The following is a 20,940-nucleotide window of genomic DNA, read 5'->3' as shown; positions in this document are numbered from 1 at the left end:
TTTGTTTTTATGCTAATGAGGGACGCGTGTCTAAAACAATGGATTCCATGTATAATACGCATCTCAATTTTTGGAGATGTTTTAGCGGGAAAAAAGTGCGTATTATACACGGGTAAATACGGTAATTCTACTAGATAGATACAAAAGATATTCTAATACCTATACACCACTTTATTTCAAAGCCCTATTGAGTATTTGTGATTACAGATATGTATTTCACTAATTCAATAATTTGAGAATTGGAATATTTTGTTTTTAAGTATATTCGAGTATTGCAGAGTTACCAGGAGATCAAGCAATAATTTGTGAAAGCTGCCTTTTCCGCTTAACTAAATACTTGCTAAAATCGTGTAAAGTTCCTTTATCGTTAAATCAGCAACTGAGGCAGCTGAATAGGCCCAAGCTTCTGTCCAAATGTGATCAGCAATAGTTTTTTTGTAGAGGACAGGAAACTACCACGGTGACATGATGTCGCCCTTGTTGTATTTTGACCACTACTAAAAAAAGTTGGAAAATTAAACTTTTCTTGAATCCTGTGGATAACAGAGACAGAGCTTCCTTTCTTTCCAGCAGAGAAGGCATGGCATTGCATTAAGTTACGGTAATATTGCAACATTCTACGATTTTCTCATACACATTTCTGATCACCTTTAATCTCTGCAAAGCAAAATGGCGGCTTTCTTGTTGTCAGAGCTTGTCAATGGTGACGTCACCAAGTAATTTAATTTCAACCAATCAATATTTTGCGTCCAAAATTTGGACACGACCCAACCCTAACCTAACCTAACCGTAACCCCAACCCAAGTCCCTCGGGGAGCCTGCTCACAGGCTAGTTAGATATTTATTAAGAAACCTTCCGAGGTGTGCAACGTCCAACTCGAGGGCAATTTGTTATCAACATCTTTAAGAACACAGTAGGTAGAGTTAGCGTTAGCTTGCATTTTTGTCTGAATTTCCCAAAAGCAATCACCAGGTCAGGATTATCCCACTTCACCTGTGGTGAGGTGAAAAATGTGAGTGCTGCAATAGCAATACTCACCATTATGTCATCTATTGTCGTTTAATAATTAATGTGCCAACCAGAGATCTATTGGCTGTTGAAACGAAGGTTCTTTTGTTCTGTGGTTGGCAAAATTTAAATATCAAAAAAATTGTTTATAAACAGTGAATATCGCTATCTTGTCTTTTTTGAAGGAGTACCTTAATTAAAAGTTAACTGTCTTTGCTAATATATACATGTACATCATGCACATAATTATGCAGTACTTAGCACATTGTGCTAATCGTGTTGTATCTCAATGGATTGTCGACAATAATTAATAATATGTTACCTTGCCATGTCTTGATAATATCAAAAGACTTAGTATCAACTTGAGTATTATAACATCAAGGAATGAATCAAAGCTTCTACAAATTGAGAAATGGACAAAAAAAGATGAAGACTTAGTGTATTTTTTGCCATTAGGATCCAAGCTGTTTACCTGTCACTATACAATCTATATGCTACAAGCAGGGGAAGAAAAGGTTACTTTAGATGGAGAGAAGATATCTGTCATTTCATTGATCGATATTGGATGGTGCTATTTCCTAAGAAGTGAGTTTAAGGGTTGCTGGGTTATTTCAGAATTAATGTGTTTTTTAGTTGCCATAGACCTGAGGTTTACTGTCTGCTTTCAACAAGAGCTAAGTTTACATTAACTTTTATCTGAGGATGACATGTCCAGGCATTCCTTGCATTTGTAAACTGACATCGGTGGTAGAGGACCTATGAAAAAAACTTTGTTAGATGTAAAGAACACAGAAGGCAGGTGATCAGTATTATTGATGACCATTTGCATCATTTGCCCAACCAAGATAGTGGCTTAAATAATATTGCTTTGTTTTCCTCCCCCCATATTCTGGGTAATTATTCCTTCAAGACAAGGGGTTGTGTCTACTGGTTTTGTTGGTCTTTGTGACTGAGGAGATTGTTACCTCTCGTTTTTGCTGTCTTTACCACACCTACATGTACTCAAATGTTATTTATGTTATTGGATCATAGTTTTGATACTAATAACTTTTACTCATTTGAACATGTTCGTGTACATAGAAAAAAGACTACCACATGGCCCAGTACTGTTGCTGGTATATTGTCATCAGGATGCCCACGTTTTTTCAAGTCAGGGCAGAGGGAATTTAACAAGGAGACTGGATGGTGGTCCCTGCAAGAAAATGTTGCACCATTTATTAAATTTAGCGAAGCAGGTAGACTACATGAAGATAACTGCATAGTCTTGCTGACTTTCACTTCTTAAGCTTTCCAAATTAGATTCGAGTGCTCTTATTTTAAAAAGGACGTGGATTTACTATTATTGTTGATTGAAGTGAGGAAAATTGTCCATTCAGGACATAGATGAACGACTTACTGACTCCAACCGGTGTTACAGAGCTTGTAGTTTCCAATCCTGGCTTGGACTCTGATTTTTTAGTTGTCCTTTTGCCCATTGGCAAGAAAATAGTTTCCCACATCCTCATCAACAGCATGGATAGCAAAAAGGTCTTAATCGTGTTCCTTATGGATGTGTCCCAAGCGTTTGATCATATTTGGCATGATACTGAAATCCATGGTGTGTAAAGTATTAATTCCAAAACTCAATAAATAGTCTTAAAGTGCTTTCGTTTTGTCAGAACTGGCTGGCCAGACCTGACGTATCAGTTTGCAAAGAAAAATGCAATAATTTGAAGTAACACTTGCCTGAAAATCCCTTGCATTCTTCTGAAAGAGTATATATCATCCTCGAAGTGTGTTCATTTAAAAGGGTTGTAGAGTTAGTCCTTCCAAATGCCTGGTCTTGCTGGTCAGTTCTGTCCAATGGAAGGCATGACTAAAAGCACTTTTAAATGAATTATTGACTTGTAGTTTAAGTGCTCTATAAATTTATTATTATTATTATTATTATTATTATTATTATTATTATTATTAAGCACCCTTACTTACCTTGCTAGCTAGAATAAGTGATAGTGTCTTTAGTCCTTATGTTGAAGTTTGTCATTCCACAAGGCTTCTTTCCTGGCCTAATGTTCTGTTTAACTATCCCTGTTAATGATTTTTTTCTGTCTGACTAAGCTTTTCTTTTCTTCCCACAAGCTGAATTAACCATATCTATCACTAGTGCCATATCTATCTTTAATTAACAAAGATCTTGTGAAAATATGTTTTGTCCAAAAAAAGTGAAAATTCCTATTAGATCAATAGAGATAAAACCAACGTTTTGGTTATTGAAATACTGCAACTCTTGCAGAGACTGCCATCATTCAAGATAACGGTTCTTGTCCTTTAATTAGATTATATTATTTTTATTCCTATTAGTTTTTTATTTTGAACTTTATGACAGTTATAGCTTTGATGCTGAAAAACCCGTGTACAAGTAGGGTGCTTTAATAAATACCCTTGTATGCACTGTATGTACACATTTGTTGTTATTTTTTCCGTAGGAATTAGTGGTCACAAACATAAGAGAAAAGGAGGACATAGTCCAACATTATTCAAAGCAAAGATAAATGTAAATATGAGCAAAGACCATCCCACATTGGAAGGACAGTCCATTATAACTGATAGTGGAGAAACAACCGTTTCAAAGGTATGACTGCCTACTGGCAATGAGGGTGGTAACAAATGCACAGGTAATTGAAGTTATTGCATAACCATATGCTAGGTTTGTAGACTTTGAGTTTCAATGGCGTGATCAATGGGGTGGTGTTGCTCAAAATTTTGCTCCTTTTTTCTTTGTTGTTTATAATTAGGTAAAAAATTACTAGTTTATTCGTAAGAAGGTATTTATAACTCACACCTAAGTTTAGAGGAAATGCAGTTTAATTGAAGGGCTGCATGCAAAAACCTAGTAAGTGACAATTTCGGTCGATTTTCAGTTTTACTCAAAACTAGCCCAAATTTTGCAAGTTGACTGGAAATGAACTTAAGAACATTGCCCTGGTATTTTTTTTACCGATGTGTGCTTTATTTTTGAGAAATAACCTATGCAAAAACACGATCGGCTTCAAGTTTGAAAACAATGGAATCAGCGAAGCAACACTTACCGTTCATTGTTCGATATATACCTAACCGCAGAGAGTCACTACATCGGTAGCGCAATCGAATAAAGCAAAAGGTAAACGAATTCACAAGGCGATGGTTCGATGCGTTAAGGGAACTTTTTCTTCGTTCGCACAGAGCTGTTTTTTTGTTTTTAACTTTCCTTGTTTTTCGTGGTGATCTCATCGATCTTCGTGAACTTCAAGTTACATGAGATATGCGCGATGCGCGATGCTCCAGGCACTAGTGGTTTAAAGTTGAAAATGTTGAGGTGGCTCGTTTGCTCGGCAGTCGTCTTAAATCTTAACGTCCAAGTGGCTCACTTTTATAAGAACATTACCATGGTATTTCTTTAACCGATTTAATTAAGCTTTATTTTTGAGAAATAAGCTATGCAAAAACACTATCGGCGAAGCAACACTCAGTATTCATTGTTTAACCGAACAGTTTAAAGTACTGCTTGCATCGGTAGTTCAATCGAATGATGCGAGATGAATGCAGGCACAAGTCGGTGGTTCGAGACACCCAGGGAACTTTTTTTTTCCGTTCGCACAGAGCTGTTTCTTTGTTTTTTCTTTTCTTGTTTTTCACTGCAATCTGATCGATCTTCGTGAAATTCAAGTTACATGGGATATGCGCGATGCGCGAAGCGCGAAGCTCCAAGCACGAGTGGTTTGATACAAAATCTAAGGTGAATTTGTTGAGGAGGCCCGTTTGCCTGGCAGTCGTCTTAAATCTTATGTCCAAGTGGCTCACCTTTATAAGAACATTACAGACTGATAGTAGTAACAACTCCAAATTATTTAATACATCGTGAAGGGCTGGAAGTGCCACTAAACCTTAAACCCATTGTGTTCTGTTGGTAATTCATTTTAGTTCTCACCTGCTTTGGATAACATTGATGACCCAATAGCACAGTTACTTACTGAGGAAGATATGCATGAGCTGGCAGATTCTAGCTCAGGTGTGTTTAAAATCAATTGTACATAAAGTAAATTTGGGCTTTGTTTCCTGCAATAATCTCACATGAAAGGATTGGGTGTCAAATGACAGCCTTCACGCACCCGAACGCTGATTGGCTCAGCATAAGTGGCTTTCAAGTAGAGGGCAGTAGGTTATTCAGCAGGCCGTGAGCTGCACGCAAAATCTTCAAGCTCGATTTTCTAGGGGTTTATTTTGACGCCAAAATTACAAGCTTCCTGTCCCAACTGGTTTTAAGATAACACTTCCAAATTTTCATTTCTAATAGTTGATTGTACTACTCCAAATACCGTGTGAGGATTTTTTCTTTTGTCTTCGTAGACCGATTTTATGGCACTTTTTCTACCTTTGGTGCGTGAGATTTCCTTCAATTCTTAACATAATATCAAAAATTCCTCACATGGTAATGGAGTGCATTCATCTGTGACTAAGATGCAACAACGGGCAGTTATTTTTGCAATAAAGTGAAGAGGCAGGAGCTTCTGCAGCAGACTTGGTCATTCTGAGTTTGAGACCTCAAAACTAAAAGGCAATATTAAATACCAAAAAACTAAAACTGTATTCAAATAATTCAATCTAGTAGCCTTAATGTGATATTATAGTTTCACCCTATGCAAAAAAAAGCGATGCAAGAATTTCATTTTTCTGCAGACGCCTCATTTTCCTTTACCAAGACTTTAATATTATTTCTTTTACTCCAAACTACAATCCTCCTTTTGGAGCTTGTGCAACCTAGATTAGTTTTTTGAATTGTGTGCAAAGTGATAAATTATTGTCATACTTTTCCTTCCTCCTGCCCTGTTGTACCCCTCCCTTGTCCCTTTGTAATCCTGGTTCAAGGGAAACCTCTTCTCTTTTAGTGTGCACTGCTTTCCCAAATTATATTTCAACAAGCTGTGATCATTTGGAAAATGCTTACTCTCTTATTGGTGACTGGGAGAGCAAAGGTTTGTATGGTTGTTTCTTTTTGTACACAGTATTGTATGTTCTTTTTTATCGGCCTTACGATGTGTTGAAAGGGTTTCTTTGAGACAGAACCTCCATGTATTGTGATGATTTTCCTACCCATGAGTACCGGTAACAATTTGAAATTCTCATAAATGGGAGCCTCTTTTACCTTTTCTGAATTTTTGAATAAGGGAATGAGCCTGTAGTTTCCAGCAATCAAGTTGTTTGAATGTGTAGAATGGTTTCTTGGCTGCCTGAACTGAAAGCACTTTTGTATTTGAATAACCTGATTATTATTATTATTATCATTATTTATTTATTTATTTTTAATTTTAAGAAAAACATGACACTCCTGAGTTTTACAACAGACATGTTTCGGCAGTTGCCTCTGCCATCTTCAGTGTGAAATGAACAATAAATTACAGTGAAATATAAATACTAGTGAAATGACTAATGATAATGACAATAATTATTGTTCATTTCACACTCAAGATGGCAGAGGCAACTGCCGAAACATGTCTGTTGTAAAACTCAGGAGTGTCCTTTATATATTTTTGGGTTCTTTTGTACTGTAATATGTCGTGTAAGTATTTTTCTGTTATCAAAAAAGTAGTGTTAGATTTAAGTATTGTATGGTAAGTAATGTTTAAAATGTTTATAGAAATTTATTCAATTCAAAAAAATAATCTGAAAGTCATTGGGCCTTAATTTATTTAGTTTTTTCCTTTATATTAAAATAAATTGTATGAATGGTTTATCAAGAATGAAGTTGAAATTAACCATCTTCTAAATGACATAATACGTCATGGACAGAACAATGTGCAGCACAATTGGGTTTGAGTCCCATTCAAGCCTATTTTTTTCAGGGTTCCTTACATTTGCTTCTGTTATTTCATTAACAATGATGATCACTATAATCAAGACTAATAACTTGAGTTTTTGCTCTATCTCTGCAAGCTATAGTTATTCAAAGGATTTTTTTTCTTTCCCTTCTTACACTGTATTTTTAGAATCTGAACCCATTACAGACAATGATGAAACCGATTCTTTGGCATCCACTATTACATCTGATACATCAAGTAAGAACCTCCTATCTGACACTCCCCAGGGCAAGCTCAAGTATAGACCTGTTAAAACTGCTTCATATCTCCCACAAACAAGGTACTACAGTTTATGTCATGGTGATAAAATAGCTCACGTTTTTTATGTCATGCTTCCTACAACCTGTTCATGAAATGAAATCTCTATTCATTGTTCCATTACCATCAAAAGGATGGTAAGGTATAGAAACGGGGAAAGAAAGCAGACCTGAGGAAAAAGGGTCGCTTAATATAATGATCTTAAAGAGGTTGATATACAGGAAGTCACCAATCATAACTATACTTTTGTTCATTTCATTTTAAATTTGTGAAGAGTGTTTGCTATAATAATTTTAGTAAGAAAATTGTCATGGTACTCTATAGACGGAATGCATAAATGGCAGCCAAAATGTATTCTTTGTTTATGCGCTAATTAGACTGACTAGCCTCGCTCTCAAGAAACATTTCTTTTGTATTTTGTCCATGGAAACGAGGCTAGTAAGTCTAATTAGCACATAAGCAAAAGAATATTTTTTTGGCTGCCATTTATGCATTCGGTCTATTCTTGGTTTTTGTTCAAGTGATCAGTGACCATGAAAACAAAAGGCATTATTTGCATAATAAGAGTGTTAATTTCCCAGAAGATTCATTTGAGACCCCGATGTCACCACAAATTATTTATCTTTTTTAGGGTCTTTAGTGTAGTGGCGTGGAAAATGGAATGTACTTATTGTTGTCAGTGATTTTTAGGTGTAGTGTGGCCCTTCAGGCAGGGGTGGTGTGTGTAACAGTTTGCAAGAAACGTTAAAACTTGGGTTTTACATTTGACATCGTTGGCGGATTTATATTGGGGTTCTACATTTGGCGGCAAGGATCTCTAGTTCATGGGAGTTTTCTTTCAGTTTTGACAACAGTTTCTTTGACATGCCTGTCGGTGGTGGCAAAACGAGTAGATTGACGTTTCGAGCGGTGAAACAAGTGATGGTAGCGCTCCGATTATGTTAGATATTGGTTCTTTAGATAAATAACTGAAGAGAAAGTTCTGCCTTTGTAACGACATCTGCAAATAGGTAGACTTTCATGTCTTCTCGGGTAAGGACTATAAGCCGGAAGTCCCGTCTCATAACCCTTGGGTGTAAATTCTGTGGCACGTTAAAGAACCCACACACGATTCGAGAAGAGTAGGGCATGGAGTTCCTGGTGTTGTGGTCTGTTCTATGGATGGAGGGGTTAGGTGTCAATTGGGACGAAAGTTCAGTTCCTCTCCCCTGCCACTCCATGAATTGTGGTGGATAAATTAAATTAAATTAAATTATGATTTATGATATCGGAAGCTGGCGCCTCACAAAAAAAGTGGAACGACTTAACATCCTTGTTTTAGCTGCCTCTTATCCGCCTTCCTTGTTTCCCCGGATGTCTATCCTCTCTCTTGCCGGTTTTGATCCCCGTTGAAGTCCTGAATTTTTCAGGCTTCTCTACGCAATTGTTAAAATTGCGTTCATAACTGCGAGGATCATAGCTTCATTTGATTTCATTCTGCAGTTCAATATATGATTCATTTCATATATCATTTCATCATTATTTGTTATCCAACCCTTAAGATGGTACATCACATCTCTGTCGCACAGGTAGAGCTCTAACGTTTTTCTATCAAGGCAAGTGGGTTGGTTGTTTGGTAAGGTTTAATGATGTAGGTTTTCATTTTGGGTGTTTCCTTTTCCTTTTTATTTTCTCTGGAATTAGTCAACATTGGGTTGAGTGATTGCTGTGTGACACTTGTATCTGGTGTAAGTTCCTTACCAATTTTTGCATTCTATTAGCCTGGTCACAGTTTCAGAAGATAAAGAAAAAGAGCTGTTGCTCAGATTGAATTCCTGTCCAAGAGCAGTGCACCATAACCCAAAAGCAAGGAGATTTCGAAGGAAACTAATTTTAAGACAGGTAGATAACTGTACATTCTGTTTCCCAATGTAGATCATATTACAATACACAAGAGAGTACTTTCTTACAAGCTAACCATAAACAAGTGTTCATTTAAATGAAAAAGATAAAGGAAAATAAACATACCAGTACAAGGAAAAAAGACGGCTTGATATAGAAATGCCATGACGTGAGATGTCAATAGCACTATATGACGACATCACTATTGGGTTTTGGGATAATCTAAAATTAAAGTTTTGTTCTGAGATTGTGAGGATTCTTCTCTACGAAAAACTACAAAATATGAATAAAGCATTTTGTCATGTGCAGTTCTTAACAAAAGATGCAAATCTTTCCATCTTTACTTCAGTAACCCTTTAGAACACTTTATTTATAAGCCTAAATAGCGATTGAAGTGTTTTGCTCATGTTTGCTAAATTTATGTTGGTACTGTAGGAAAGATATTCAGTCTTTTGATGCTGCTACGTTGGAATACTTTGTTGCAAATAATTAGCTTAAATTCCCACATTACAGCATAATTAAAGGAATCGGTATTATCTTACTTTATCAAGGACTTGCTGTTTATTCTTTTGGTTCTATTCAATGGTGACCAACTAACAGTAGGCAAGACCCATGGCTAGTGGAATTAATATTCACAATGGACCACTTGCAAGATGTTCTGTTGTGGAACCTTTAGAATGACCCTTTCCCACATTTGTGGTTTAGTGCTACACCACGTCTCTCCCTCAGTCTTTTCACTAAATCACTGTGTTAATTATGACTTTCATTATTTTTTTCATACGCAGATAAAAAGAAACAAGGCACTCAGTGTATTTGATCTGGACAAAATTGTCGTTAAGACTATCACCACAACCTTGAGATATCACTTGACCCCTGAAGAAGCAGTTCGTATTGAAGTAAGAAATTACATTACTAGGAGTCTGGACGTTTACATTATTTCTAAATTATCATGCAGGTGTTAATCAAATTGCCTGGGCAAGTAGATAAGAACAACTGACCATTTGGCTCAGTTGGTTGAGAATCAGACTACCATGCAGGAGGTAGCAGGTTATATTTTTCAAGTCTTCTTGGATAAGGACTATAAACCATAGGCCCTGCCTCACAATTATTGCTTGTAACAAAATGAGATGTTAAACCATGCATGATTGGATTACAAATGTTTCCTCCCCTTACTTGTAAAATCTGCTAAATAATGCTTGTTGATGGAAAATTCTTATATTTTTTTGGTAGAACCCTGACATTTTTTCAGAGATTGTAGATGAGAGTCAGGGACAACATCACAAGCAGAAAACTACCACGGCAATGAAAACAACAGGAAATGTACTTGATAGATATTTGGTAAGAACTTTTAAATCAAATGAATTGCTGATAGTCAGTGCCCCAGGGATAGTGGACTCAAATGATCATAGCATATTTCATAGCCTTGTGGACTCTACATGCCATTTGAATCAATGGTGTGGTTTTTCCTGGGCACAACTTTGTCTTTCTTGAACCTTCCACTGTAATCTTTTGTAGTTAATAATTACGTGTCGAAAAACAAAGAAAACACACGCAAGTGGAACCAATTTAACAGCGCAACCAGAAAGTTTCAGCTTCACGCGAGGCTCTCAGTATACGGGCATGTCCAAATATGGCAATGTTCAAGAGGCCCAACATACACCATTGACAACATTACTGTAAATATGATTACCCTCACTAAAGTGCAAAACGGTCGAAAGTTGAACTTCAATGTTGGCTTGTTAATGAGGTGCAATAAATCAACAGCAGGCAATAAAGTCTCTACGCAACTCGCTTTTGAAGCTCCTTACCATTGCCATTCTAAAGTCATTTTATTCAGAAAAGGTTTTGCTGGACAGGAATCAATGATTGATGAAGTACTCTCCGTTATCTTGGATTTAAAATCTAATTTAGGGTTTTTTACTGAGACATGGTTACAAGACACAGTTAGCGACTCTCACCTCTGCATACCAGGATACTCCTTCATTTACCGCAACCGCACCACGGACCATCACGGTGGTGTCGGCCTCTATATTTGAGAACTCGATCAAATTCAAGCGCCTGGACAACCTGCTTGATCCGGACATCGAGGCCTTGTGGGCGTGGCTACGACCTAGCCGAATCCCGCGCGGGGTCCCTTGTCTCATTACGGGCGTTATGTACCATCCATACTTTAACAACAGCAACAGAGACGCAGCACTTGTCAACTATTTGTCTGCGTCCCTCGCGTCCATGGAAGGGAGAGTACCTCGGTTGCGATTTCTTGTTATGGGGGGATTTCAATCGCCTAAACTTTCGCCGCCTGACTACCTAATTCCAGCTGAAACAACTGGTAGACAAGTCTACAAAGGGGTGGGGGGGGGGGGGGACCAAAGTTTGGACTTAGTGATAACAAAGTGATCTGGCTTCTTTACGCAATTGCAAAATTACGCTCATAACTGCGAGGATCATAGCTTCACTTGATTTCATATCCGCAGTTCATATATGATCCATTTCATATATCATTTCATCGTTGATTCATTTCTCACGGGAACATTAGAACCCACAAATGACCAGCTCCCAAAGTCAGTGGCCCCAAAGCGAGGCCAGTGGGAAAGGGTTCCAGTAGGAAAACTGTATCAAGGCGGGACACACGGGCAAGTAGAAAGTTGGAGCTCGGACGCTATTTCTCGTCTATCGACTGGTCCCTGTTCAACTGCGCAGATTCCTGCTTGGCCAAGTTGAGTCTGTTTGTAGACACAATTCACATCGGTATGGATCACATCATGCCGGTCGACCACTACAAGATTCACGTCAACGATGCGCCATGGATCACTGCAGAGTTAAAAAACCTTATCATGCTCTGCCAGCAAGCATTTAACAATGGAGACAAGGAGAGCTATTGTCTCTACCGTAACGCCGTCAACCGAGGGCGCAAATCGCTCCGTAGCAAGTACTTCGCCGCAAAAGCCCTCACAGTGGTGGAATGCTGTCAAATGGATTGCCGGAATGGTTTCCTGTTCCAGTTCGGACAGCCTTCTCTCCAGTTTACACCTGGAAGGCGAACTCAGTGAAACTGAAATCGCCAACAAAATTAACTCGGCCTTCCTTGCTCCCATGGAAATCTTCCAGCCATTAGAGTCAGTTGCAGCTTGTAAGGATGACCCCTATGTAGCCTGTCGTCCTGGCCGCCCTGAAACAACTAAATCCACGTAAAGCAGCCGTAAACCCTAACCCTAAAGCTGGGCCCAACTGTGTCCCCAATTGGCTCCTGCGAGAGTACGCGGAGGTTCTTGCCGAACCCGTAACAACAATTCTCAACTCTGGCTATAAAGAGCAAAGACTGCCCTCGCCCTGGAAGCTATCTGACGTCGTCCCGCTCTCCAAGCAGAAGCCTGTCGAAGACCTTAGTAAACATCTGCGCCCCATCTCCCTTACTCCCGCCATCTCGAAACTCGCGGAAGATTTTGTTGTAGCGACCCATGTCGGCCCCGCTGTACTCAAGAACATTAACCATGACCAATTCGGCGGTATCCCCAAATCCTCCTTCCTGTTCGCCCTCATCTCGTTGTTTCACCACTGGTCGCAAGCTACAGACGGTACAGGTGCAGTTGTTAGGGTCGTGTTATTTGATTATCGCAAGGCTTTTGACCATATCGATCATAAGATACTTGTCGCTAAGATCAATGGCCTGGACATGCCGTACAGCATCAAAGCCTGGGTGACTGACTTTTTGACAAACCGACACCAACGCGTCAAGTTGTCCGCAGACTGCTTCTCTGAGTGGGGCCTAGTCCCCGTCGGAGTTCCACATGGCACCAAGCTCGGCCCTTGGCTTTTTTTGGTCATGATCAATGATCTCAAGGTTGGCGCTCTCATGTGGAAGTACGTGGACGACACGACAATCTCCCAAACCATACCAACATGCTGTTCCTGCCGTGGAGGACTGGTCTAGGCCGGACTCAGCGGATGCAGCTAAATGTCGACAAGTGCAAGGAGATTGTTATCAACTTTAAGAAGAACTCTCATAATTTCCCCCTCTCGTGGTAGACGGAAACGAGCTTCCTGTCACCGACTGCGGGAAGATAATAGGTGTTACGATATCCAGTGCATTGTAGATTGCATGAAGAAAGCAAATAAGCGCCTGTATTTCATTGTTCTCCTGAAAAGGGCTCGAGTTCCCCTTAATGACATTGTGAATTTCTATTGTACAACAATCAGACCTGTGCTAGAATACTGCTCTCCGGTCTTTCATTACGCACTCCCGGCTTATCTTAATGAGGATATAGAAAGAATTCAGAACACAGTGCTTTCCATAATTTCACTCTAACCCTAACCCTGACATGTCATATCGGGTATACCTTGACAGCCTAGGCCTGCCAACGCTATATGATAGGCGCAATGAACTCTGCAGACAATTGTTTGATTCTATCGCTATCAATCCCGGGCATAAGGTATACAATCTGGTGCCACCAAGAAACCAATCCAGCTATAATTTAAGGCGTCAAAAGACATAAAATTTGCCATATCTCAGGGCTGCGCATAAATGTTCCTGAAGTTTTTAAGTAGTCGACTTTACTGTAAGATATTTGTATACATTTTAGCATTACTATACGAGGTATTTATATCCATATATTGTAATTAGCTTTATATTTTAACCTACGTTATTTGTGAAATACGCAATTCAGTTTTACGACTGCAAAGTACTTACACAATAAACGATCTATCTATCCATCCAGCCATCCAAATCCTCTTCTTCGTCTGAATTGCTAAAATCGGGAAGCGAAGGTGGTTGGAATTAGAGCAATCGTTTTTAGGAATGAGGGAGGAGCAGAACAAACGATTCAGTTGAGAAATGTTCATTGCTCTTGGGCAGGTGGCAACGGAAAATTGCTGAAATCTCTAAGGGACACGCTCAAAAGTGGGGTTAGGTTTAACCTATCTCGTTGTGTCAGGAAAGTTGCCATGACTGTTGTTATTTTTTAACTGTGGGCCTCCAAAATTGAACTTCTCCCAGTCCAAAACTCTGATTATTGCAGCACTATCTCTGCAATGATTGAACACAGACCTCAATGTAAGGAAACAGTGATATGGCAAGAGACAGCAGAATAAATTGAAAGGTTCCTCGATACTTTCCCAGCCACTTAACGTTTTTTTTCCCGCATTTTATTTCAGGCCTCACCTCAGATGCTTTCAAGCTTTCACACCAGGGATTGCTCATTCTTAACACGACTTATTGGGGCTGATAGCCAGACCTTGCACAGACCCATTACCAGTCCTTACACATCTAGAATATTAAAACCTTTTATTCGAAGGGACTTTGAGAGTAGACCTTTAAAGTTACAGTTGTTACAGCAGATTGTTGCATATCATCACAGGTATTATTTTGACATGTATTTATTTCGTTTTTTTTGTAATACGTTTAAGCTTATTTCAGAGTAAAAGTAAGGAATAGCTTTAAGAGAAGGTATTAATAGAGAGAAAGCACAAAGTACCTCAACTGTGCATGGAAGTGCAGTGAACCACTATGCAGGGTTTGAGGCGCGCGAAAAACAGGACAAGTGGAGAATTTTTTCCCTCTCTCGTTACGTAGCAGATGATTTTTTGCCAGAGAAAAGTCTTAAGATCCACACTATATCAAGTATTGCGCACATAAATCAGATTTTTGTAACTTGTTTGCTTTTTCAGGAAAGATTCTAGTTGGAGGCCTCCTGCGGTTGCTCCTATTGAGTATTGTTATGTGCAGCCACATCACATTGCTTCGGTGAATGCCATGTGTCGGGAATTCTTTTGGCCAGGAATTGATTGTAAGTTTTAATGTCTTGAAGTGAAGGGAAACACATTATCAGCTGCTTCCCCTTGGGCTTTTCAGCAATAATTTACAAAGCTATTTGGTGGTCTTTGGCCATTCTGCTTCTTATGCAGTTCACACAATTGAAGCCCGGCGCACAATAGAGCTATCAGCTTAGCAAAGTTTCATTCGTGACTGTTGGCGTAAGCAAGTTCCACCAGTGTGTGGTGGCATTTTCAGCACGTTTAGTCACTCGTGCTATCGGCGACGAATATTCAACATGTTGAATAATTTTTGGTCCGAGTGAACATTTCCTTCAAGTGAGTACGCGTGAAAAGTTATCGCCTTGGTTTGAGTTTGAGTTTGGTTTGAGTAAGGCTCCAGCACTTGACTAAGTAGCCTGGCTTCTGGCTGTTATACACAATTGTGGTCTCATTCACACAGAAGCCCTTCAAGCTAATCCTGTCAAGCCGACCACATGCTGGAAAGGTCAGACCACAACACCGGGAACACTGTCCCCTACTCTTTTCGAATAGTGTGTGGGATCTTTAACGTCCCACAGAGTTAATGAACAAGGGTTGTGAGACGGGACCTCCGGCTTATCGTCCTTATCCGAGAAGACTAGAGAGTCTAACCATTTGCAGATGTAATCACAAAGGCAGCACTTTCTCCTCAGTTATTTAAAGACCCTGAGTGTTGGTCCGGCCGGAGTTGAACTCACGACCTCCCGCGTGACAGCCCGGTGCTCAACCAACTGAGCCACCGGTGCGCGGCCTTACCATCTTACACGAAGACGCATGCTTAGTGTTGGGGATACGATGAATGAATATGGCGGCAAGTGGTGATTTGGTTGTTGACGCAATGTTGGAAGACCAAATGGCTGATATTTGGCCGGATTAGGTGCAGTAAGAAAAGTAAAAGCAAAATTTCCTCTTATCCGAGAAGACTTGAAAGTCTAACCGTTTGCAGATGTAGTGACAAAAGTCAGTTCTTTATCTTGTCTGGTTTTTGTTTTAAAGATAATTGCTGAGGCCCACACCCCTCCCTTTCTAAAAGGTATCCGTTTAATAAACTAATAATTATTAGAGATAATCACTGTTGAAATCCTGGTCATTAATGGTTTACCATGTAACTCCAAAAAAGCCGAGTCCTGAATTTTCCACAAATATCTTGTTTTGTTCTTACAAACGTGTTCTTGACTGTGAATTTAAAGTAGCATATAGGTTAGGACTTCCTGGTTGTGGGGAACTTAAATAGTCAGGTTGAGATGTAGGGCACTGGTGAGAGAAATCTGAATGACAGAACCCTGTATCACGAAAGAGCCTTCAGGTATTCGAGGTTAAGATTCAAATCCCTCTGTACTTTCCAACTTTCGTTCCCACGCCCTGTGAAATCAAACTGAGCAATGTGATAAGAGTAATATCCGAAAACCGAAAGCCTCTTTTAGTGATCGTCACCATAGGTTTGAGAATTGTTTTACCGCGCGTCGTTTTTTTGTGTTGGGGAACGATCTTGAAATGGCACATCAAATTATTCTACTATTTTTGTATCATTTCTAGTAGTACTGTTGTACCCTCTAATATTGGTTCATTGTTTGCTGTTGGTACCATTTGTTTTTTTAATTTTATTTATTTTTATTTTTTAGTGTCAGAATGTCTTCAGTATCCTGACTTCAGTTGCGTTGTCCTTTATAAGTTAGTAAATTCATGATTAAATAGACCTTTTTGCATATACGGCGGCCATTTTGATTTCTATTGTTTCGGAAGACATTATGGGATGCTCAGGGGGCAAATTATTTGCCCCCTGGGCATCCCATAATAGCTATTTGAAACAATAGAAATCAAAATAGCCGCCGTATCTGCAAAAAGGTCTATAGCTACCGATGAATGCTATTAACTGTGATATCTATACCTCAGAAGACGAATCACAGTACGTGCACCACTTTTGGTCAATTAAGCGAACCGTGTACTACAAAACGTCCGGCTTACTTTCCCATGCACTGTGGTCATAAATTGAACTGGAAGAATTTCGGACCGTTACGTACAGTAGGGTTCTCAAACTCGATTAGGAAGAGGTATAGAGCTGTCATTGTAAGTCAAACTATTCAATTTGGTTCTCATACTCAAGAGTAATAGCCAACACTTCAAAAAGAGACTACAAAATAGTCTCCCCGTTTGTTAAAGCCTCAATCTCTTAAGAAAGGGTCTCGTACTTGCTTCAGTGATTCTTGATACTGTCGTGTTGTTGTACTACAAAGCTAACTAGTTTGTTCTGTATTTTTGCAGAAAATTCGTCATCGGCTTTGCATTCATGGTCCCGGATGTGAAGTACAACGAGGCTTACATCTCTTTTGTACTAGTGCACCCTGAGTGGCGCCGAGGGGGAATCGGAACCTATATGATTTATCACTTGATACAGACGTGCATGGGCAAAGACGTCACACTTCATGTATCTGTTACAAACCCAGCCATGCTTTTGTATCAGAAATTTGGGTTTAAACCAGAGGAATTCATATTAGACTTTTATAGCAGATATTTACCCGAGGATAGCCCACAATGCAAGCATGCTTTTTTTCTGAGATTGAGGAGATAAATTGTATAATTCAAAAGTAAACTTGACTGCATTTGTTGTACTATATATGGTATTATTATTCGTTCAAAATATTTCCCCGTTTCTGATTGGTTAAAACCACACGCATAATTCACCATAACCAGCTGCTGTTCACCAATTTTGGAAAGAAACTTCGTCATATTGAATCAATGACTTCAAAAGTGCAGCCCGCTGCAGATTATTGAACCGATGACGTCAAAATGACGTCAAAAGTGCAGCATGCTGCAAATTATTGAACCGTTGACCGAAAAAAGCTGATCTCGGAGGATGTTATTCACCTCGGCCTTCGGCTCTGGTGGATAACACCCTCCTCGACCTGCAGAATTCTTCACATCCTACTCAGCCTCATTCAATAATTGCTAAATATATTGTTAGGTACAGTGCAAACTATGTAGACTTCCCAGAGTTTTTAACGCCGGATCCTATTTGACCGCGTTAATGTTTGCTTTGTCCTGCATGGATATCGAGAATTGATCGTGTTCTGAAATGTGGTACTTGAATATACCGTTTGGTACAGTGCAAACTATGTAGACTTTCAGAGTTTTTAACGCCGGATCCTATTTGACCGCGTTACTGTTTGATTTGTCCTGCATGGATATCCAGAATTGATCGTGTTCTGAAACGTGGTACTTGAGTATACAAAACAAAACCGTTTAAGTTGTCTGCCGAGGCATCGACTCGGAGGAACATGAATCCCGCTCCTTTCCTTGCAAACTACCTTATTTGCTGCTTGTTGCGAGAGGTGCGAAGGAAGCAGATTCCATGTCAATGCTTCCTCCTTCCTCTGCATCCAACCCCAACCACCCGTCGCACTTTGAGGCTCCACTACCATATGCAGTGGAATTCGTACTCGCCTCTCTGGGAAAAACAGTCGCTTGCTCCGGGAAGAGAAGTCAAAACTGGGTGCCTAGCAATCCACATTTCTGCGGTGTGACCACATACGGGCACCCCCGCGAACAAATTCCCAAGATGACCGCCAACCGGCCCCTGCCAAAATTCAACTTAGTCATAACGTTGCTCAGCCTCAAGTCTGTATGAACACTGCATGTGCAATCAGCATTACCACCTGTTTGAATTTTAAAGAAGCTTGAGGCAGTTGATGCTTTCCCAAGGGATTCTTTCCTACTCTGCGAACAGAGTTTTAGGCAGAGTGGACAGTTTTGAGGATGGATAAAAATGCTCTTGTGAATGAGCCATGTTATATTCCAATATTCCTGTTGTGGCAACGTTTTAAAGTAAATGTATGCAAGTCACGAACAAATACAAGGCTCTCTTGTTTTTAAAAGGTCATAATTCAATGCGGCTCAGCCGAAGCATGTTCACCATCGTTATCTTGGCACAGAACATGCCAAGTTTTTGATTACTTCATTCCTACACCTTGAGGGAGATGTCTCCATTCGTGTCCGTCGCAAAATTTCGAAAACAACCTCAAAAGGTATCATTAGCATCCTCCTTGTCTGTAGAGCGGGCGACCTTATCTGTTTTCGTTCATATTACAAACGGTCTGAGGCCATGGCTGCTTTCTGGCAAAAGCGGGCCATAGCTGTAGGTGTTCCATTCGTCATCTTCAAATGGGTGCTGTATATATATCTTATTCGATGGTTTATTGATTGTTTGTTTGTTATTTCATGATTTATTCGAGCAGGTTGAAGTATTGGCAGCTATACAGCTGATGTAGACCTGCTATAGCCACCCACCCATACACTCACGAAGGACAGCCACATCAACTGGAACTTCATCCCCTAATCTTCTCGAATAGTGTGTAGGTTCTTTAACGTCTCACAGAGGACTTACGAACATCAAAAATATTTGTGAGACGGGGCCAATGGTTTATAGTCCTTATCCGTCCGTATTTGCTCTATTCTAAACCGGTCATACCGGGACACTACAGTGTATTACCGTCTCATATTTTGCGCGTTCTCTTGACCAAATATGGTAAAAGGGCGTAATAGTGGACTAATAAATGTAGATAACATATTTGCAGTCTCCCGGCCGCCTACATGTATTTTCAGGCGTTTAGAAGCATATCTTTTTGCTGGCTGGGTTCGTCATCCGTTAAAGGCAGTAGAAGCCCGGAAAACACGAATTTTCTTATGATTACCGAAGATAAATCTTGTTGGGCAATGTTACTATCAGGATGGCCAATCAGCTCGCTTATTGGTTCTCGGTCTGCTACCAAGATTTCCGGCCTCATTTACCACAAAGCAAAATGCAGCTTTCTCCACTTAGCAGTAGCTAAGGTAAAACTCGTACCGGGGAGCGTTGTCAGGGTGCTTTGGTCATGCTTGTGCACTGTTCTTACAAAGACGATTAGCCCATCGGAACTGGTGGTGGCGTACCCTAGAAGCGCGAAACGTTTTTCGCGTGTGAGAGTATCTCGATGCTTGACCCGACCTAATTGTTTGTTTGATGCTCAGCATGTTATGGTTTGTAAGCTACTTTGACTCTGTTTTCTCGGAAACGCCCTGTACATACGGCAGCACTACAAAGCCATGGAAGTTGTTATCGGTGGGTTGTTTAGTTAACGCCCTCTCGTAGTTTTGAATAAAGGACGTGGGATAGTTGTTATCTTGCAGAACGGCTTTGACTCGTTGCGTTTCTTCTCGTCTTCCTTTATTCGTTGACGGAATGTTGTTTGCTCTTTTCAGCAAAGTGTTAACCACCACGGATCTTTTGTGGCACAAAGGGTGACACGAAAAGAAATCGAGATAAGGGTCGGGGTGTGTCGGTTTTCTGTGAACATCCACTTGAATTTCTGTGCCGCGTCTACTTGTAATGGGATACAGGGTGTTTCCGAGAAAATAGCTCGCATTTTTAAACATCAAAAAGTCAAAGTAGCTTACAAACCACAACTAACCCCAAAGAGCTAGACGATTCTGATCGCCAGAAATTAGGCATAGTGTACAAGATCAATTGCACACAGTGTAATTTTGTGTACTATGGCCAAACAGAAAGATCATTAAAGACCCGAATTGCGGAGCACAGAAAGGCAGTGGCAGGTTTTGACCACAACTCCAAAGTTGCAAGCCAAGTCCCCCATTTCGGGCACATCATGAACTTTGAAAATGTCAAGGTCGTTGGTTTCGAAGCTAATTTCCTCGAAGCCTGGCACTACTTTGGACCCGAACGCTGGGAACTATCATATCGTACTTCCGGAAGAATAGTTTTAAAAGTGTTTATCTCGTCAGTTTCTATGTTTTCATTGAGATGGCATATTGCATTTCGTTTTTTACAGTGTCTGCAATCAGTATTGATCGTTTCCTCGATCTTAAATAACACCTCAGGTATAGAACGCTAGTGACGTCCAAAAGAATCAGTCTGGTTGCTGTTTGAACATGGCTTGTGTCTGCCCTTGTCTCCAGTATGTGGTTGTGGAATGGTACAATTGTTTACCCAATTATAAGCTTTATTCTTGCGGTTTGTCTTGTCAGTTCATTTATCGCGTATTTTGAAGTGTGACTTCATCATTTTCCTGCCCCACGTGAGGAAAGGCGCATGTGTTTTGCGTAGCTCAGGAAATCTGCTCTGAACACATTTTTTGT

General features: G+C 39.9%; 1 protein-coding gene across 2 annotated transcripts in view; it reads left to right on the top strand.

Annotated features, from left to right (window-relative positions):
* The window catches only part of LOC137973723 (cysteine-rich protein 2-binding protein-like), a 29,889-nt gene extending 12,488 nt beyond the window's left edge, over positions 1–17,401 (top strand). For both annotated transcript variants that reach the window (XM_068820601.1, XM_068820602.1), the window contains 13 exons: positions 1,466–1,594; positions 2,090–2,244; positions 3,475–3,620; positions 4,949–5,036; positions 5,914–6,000; positions 7,012–7,162; positions 8,901–9,021; positions 9,807–9,917; positions 10,252–10,359; positions 14,173–14,375; positions 14,686–14,804; positions 16,434–16,482; positions 17,074–17,401. In XM_068820601.1, the coding sequence (XP_068676702.1) occupies positions 1,466–1,594; positions 2,090–2,244; positions 3,475–3,620; positions 4,949–5,036; positions 5,914–6,000; positions 7,012–7,162; positions 8,901–9,021; positions 9,807–9,917; positions 10,252–10,359; positions 14,173–14,375; positions 14,686–14,804; positions 16,434–16,482; positions 17,074–17,380 (1,774 nt within the window). In that variant the 3' untranslated portion in view covers positions 17,381–17,401. The remainder of the gene's footprint in view (positions 1–1,465; positions 1,595–2,089; positions 2,245–3,474; positions 3,621–4,948; positions 5,037–5,913; positions 6,001–7,011; positions 7,163–8,900; positions 9,022–9,806; positions 9,918–10,251; positions 10,360–14,172; positions 14,376–14,685; positions 14,805–16,433; positions 16,483–17,073) is intronic.
* Positions 17,402–20,940: the final 3,539 nt, after the last annotated feature.

The sequence above is a fragment of the Montipora foliosa genome, chromosome 10 (assembly GCF_036669935.1).
Source record: "Montipora foliosa isolate CH-2021 chromosome 10, ASM3666993v2, whole genome shotgun sequence".
Taxonomy (NCBI): domain Eukaryota; kingdom Metazoa; phylum Cnidaria; class Anthozoa; order Scleractinia; family Acroporidae; genus Montipora; species Montipora foliosa.
This window is presented reverse-complemented; position numbering and strand designations above follow the sequence as displayed.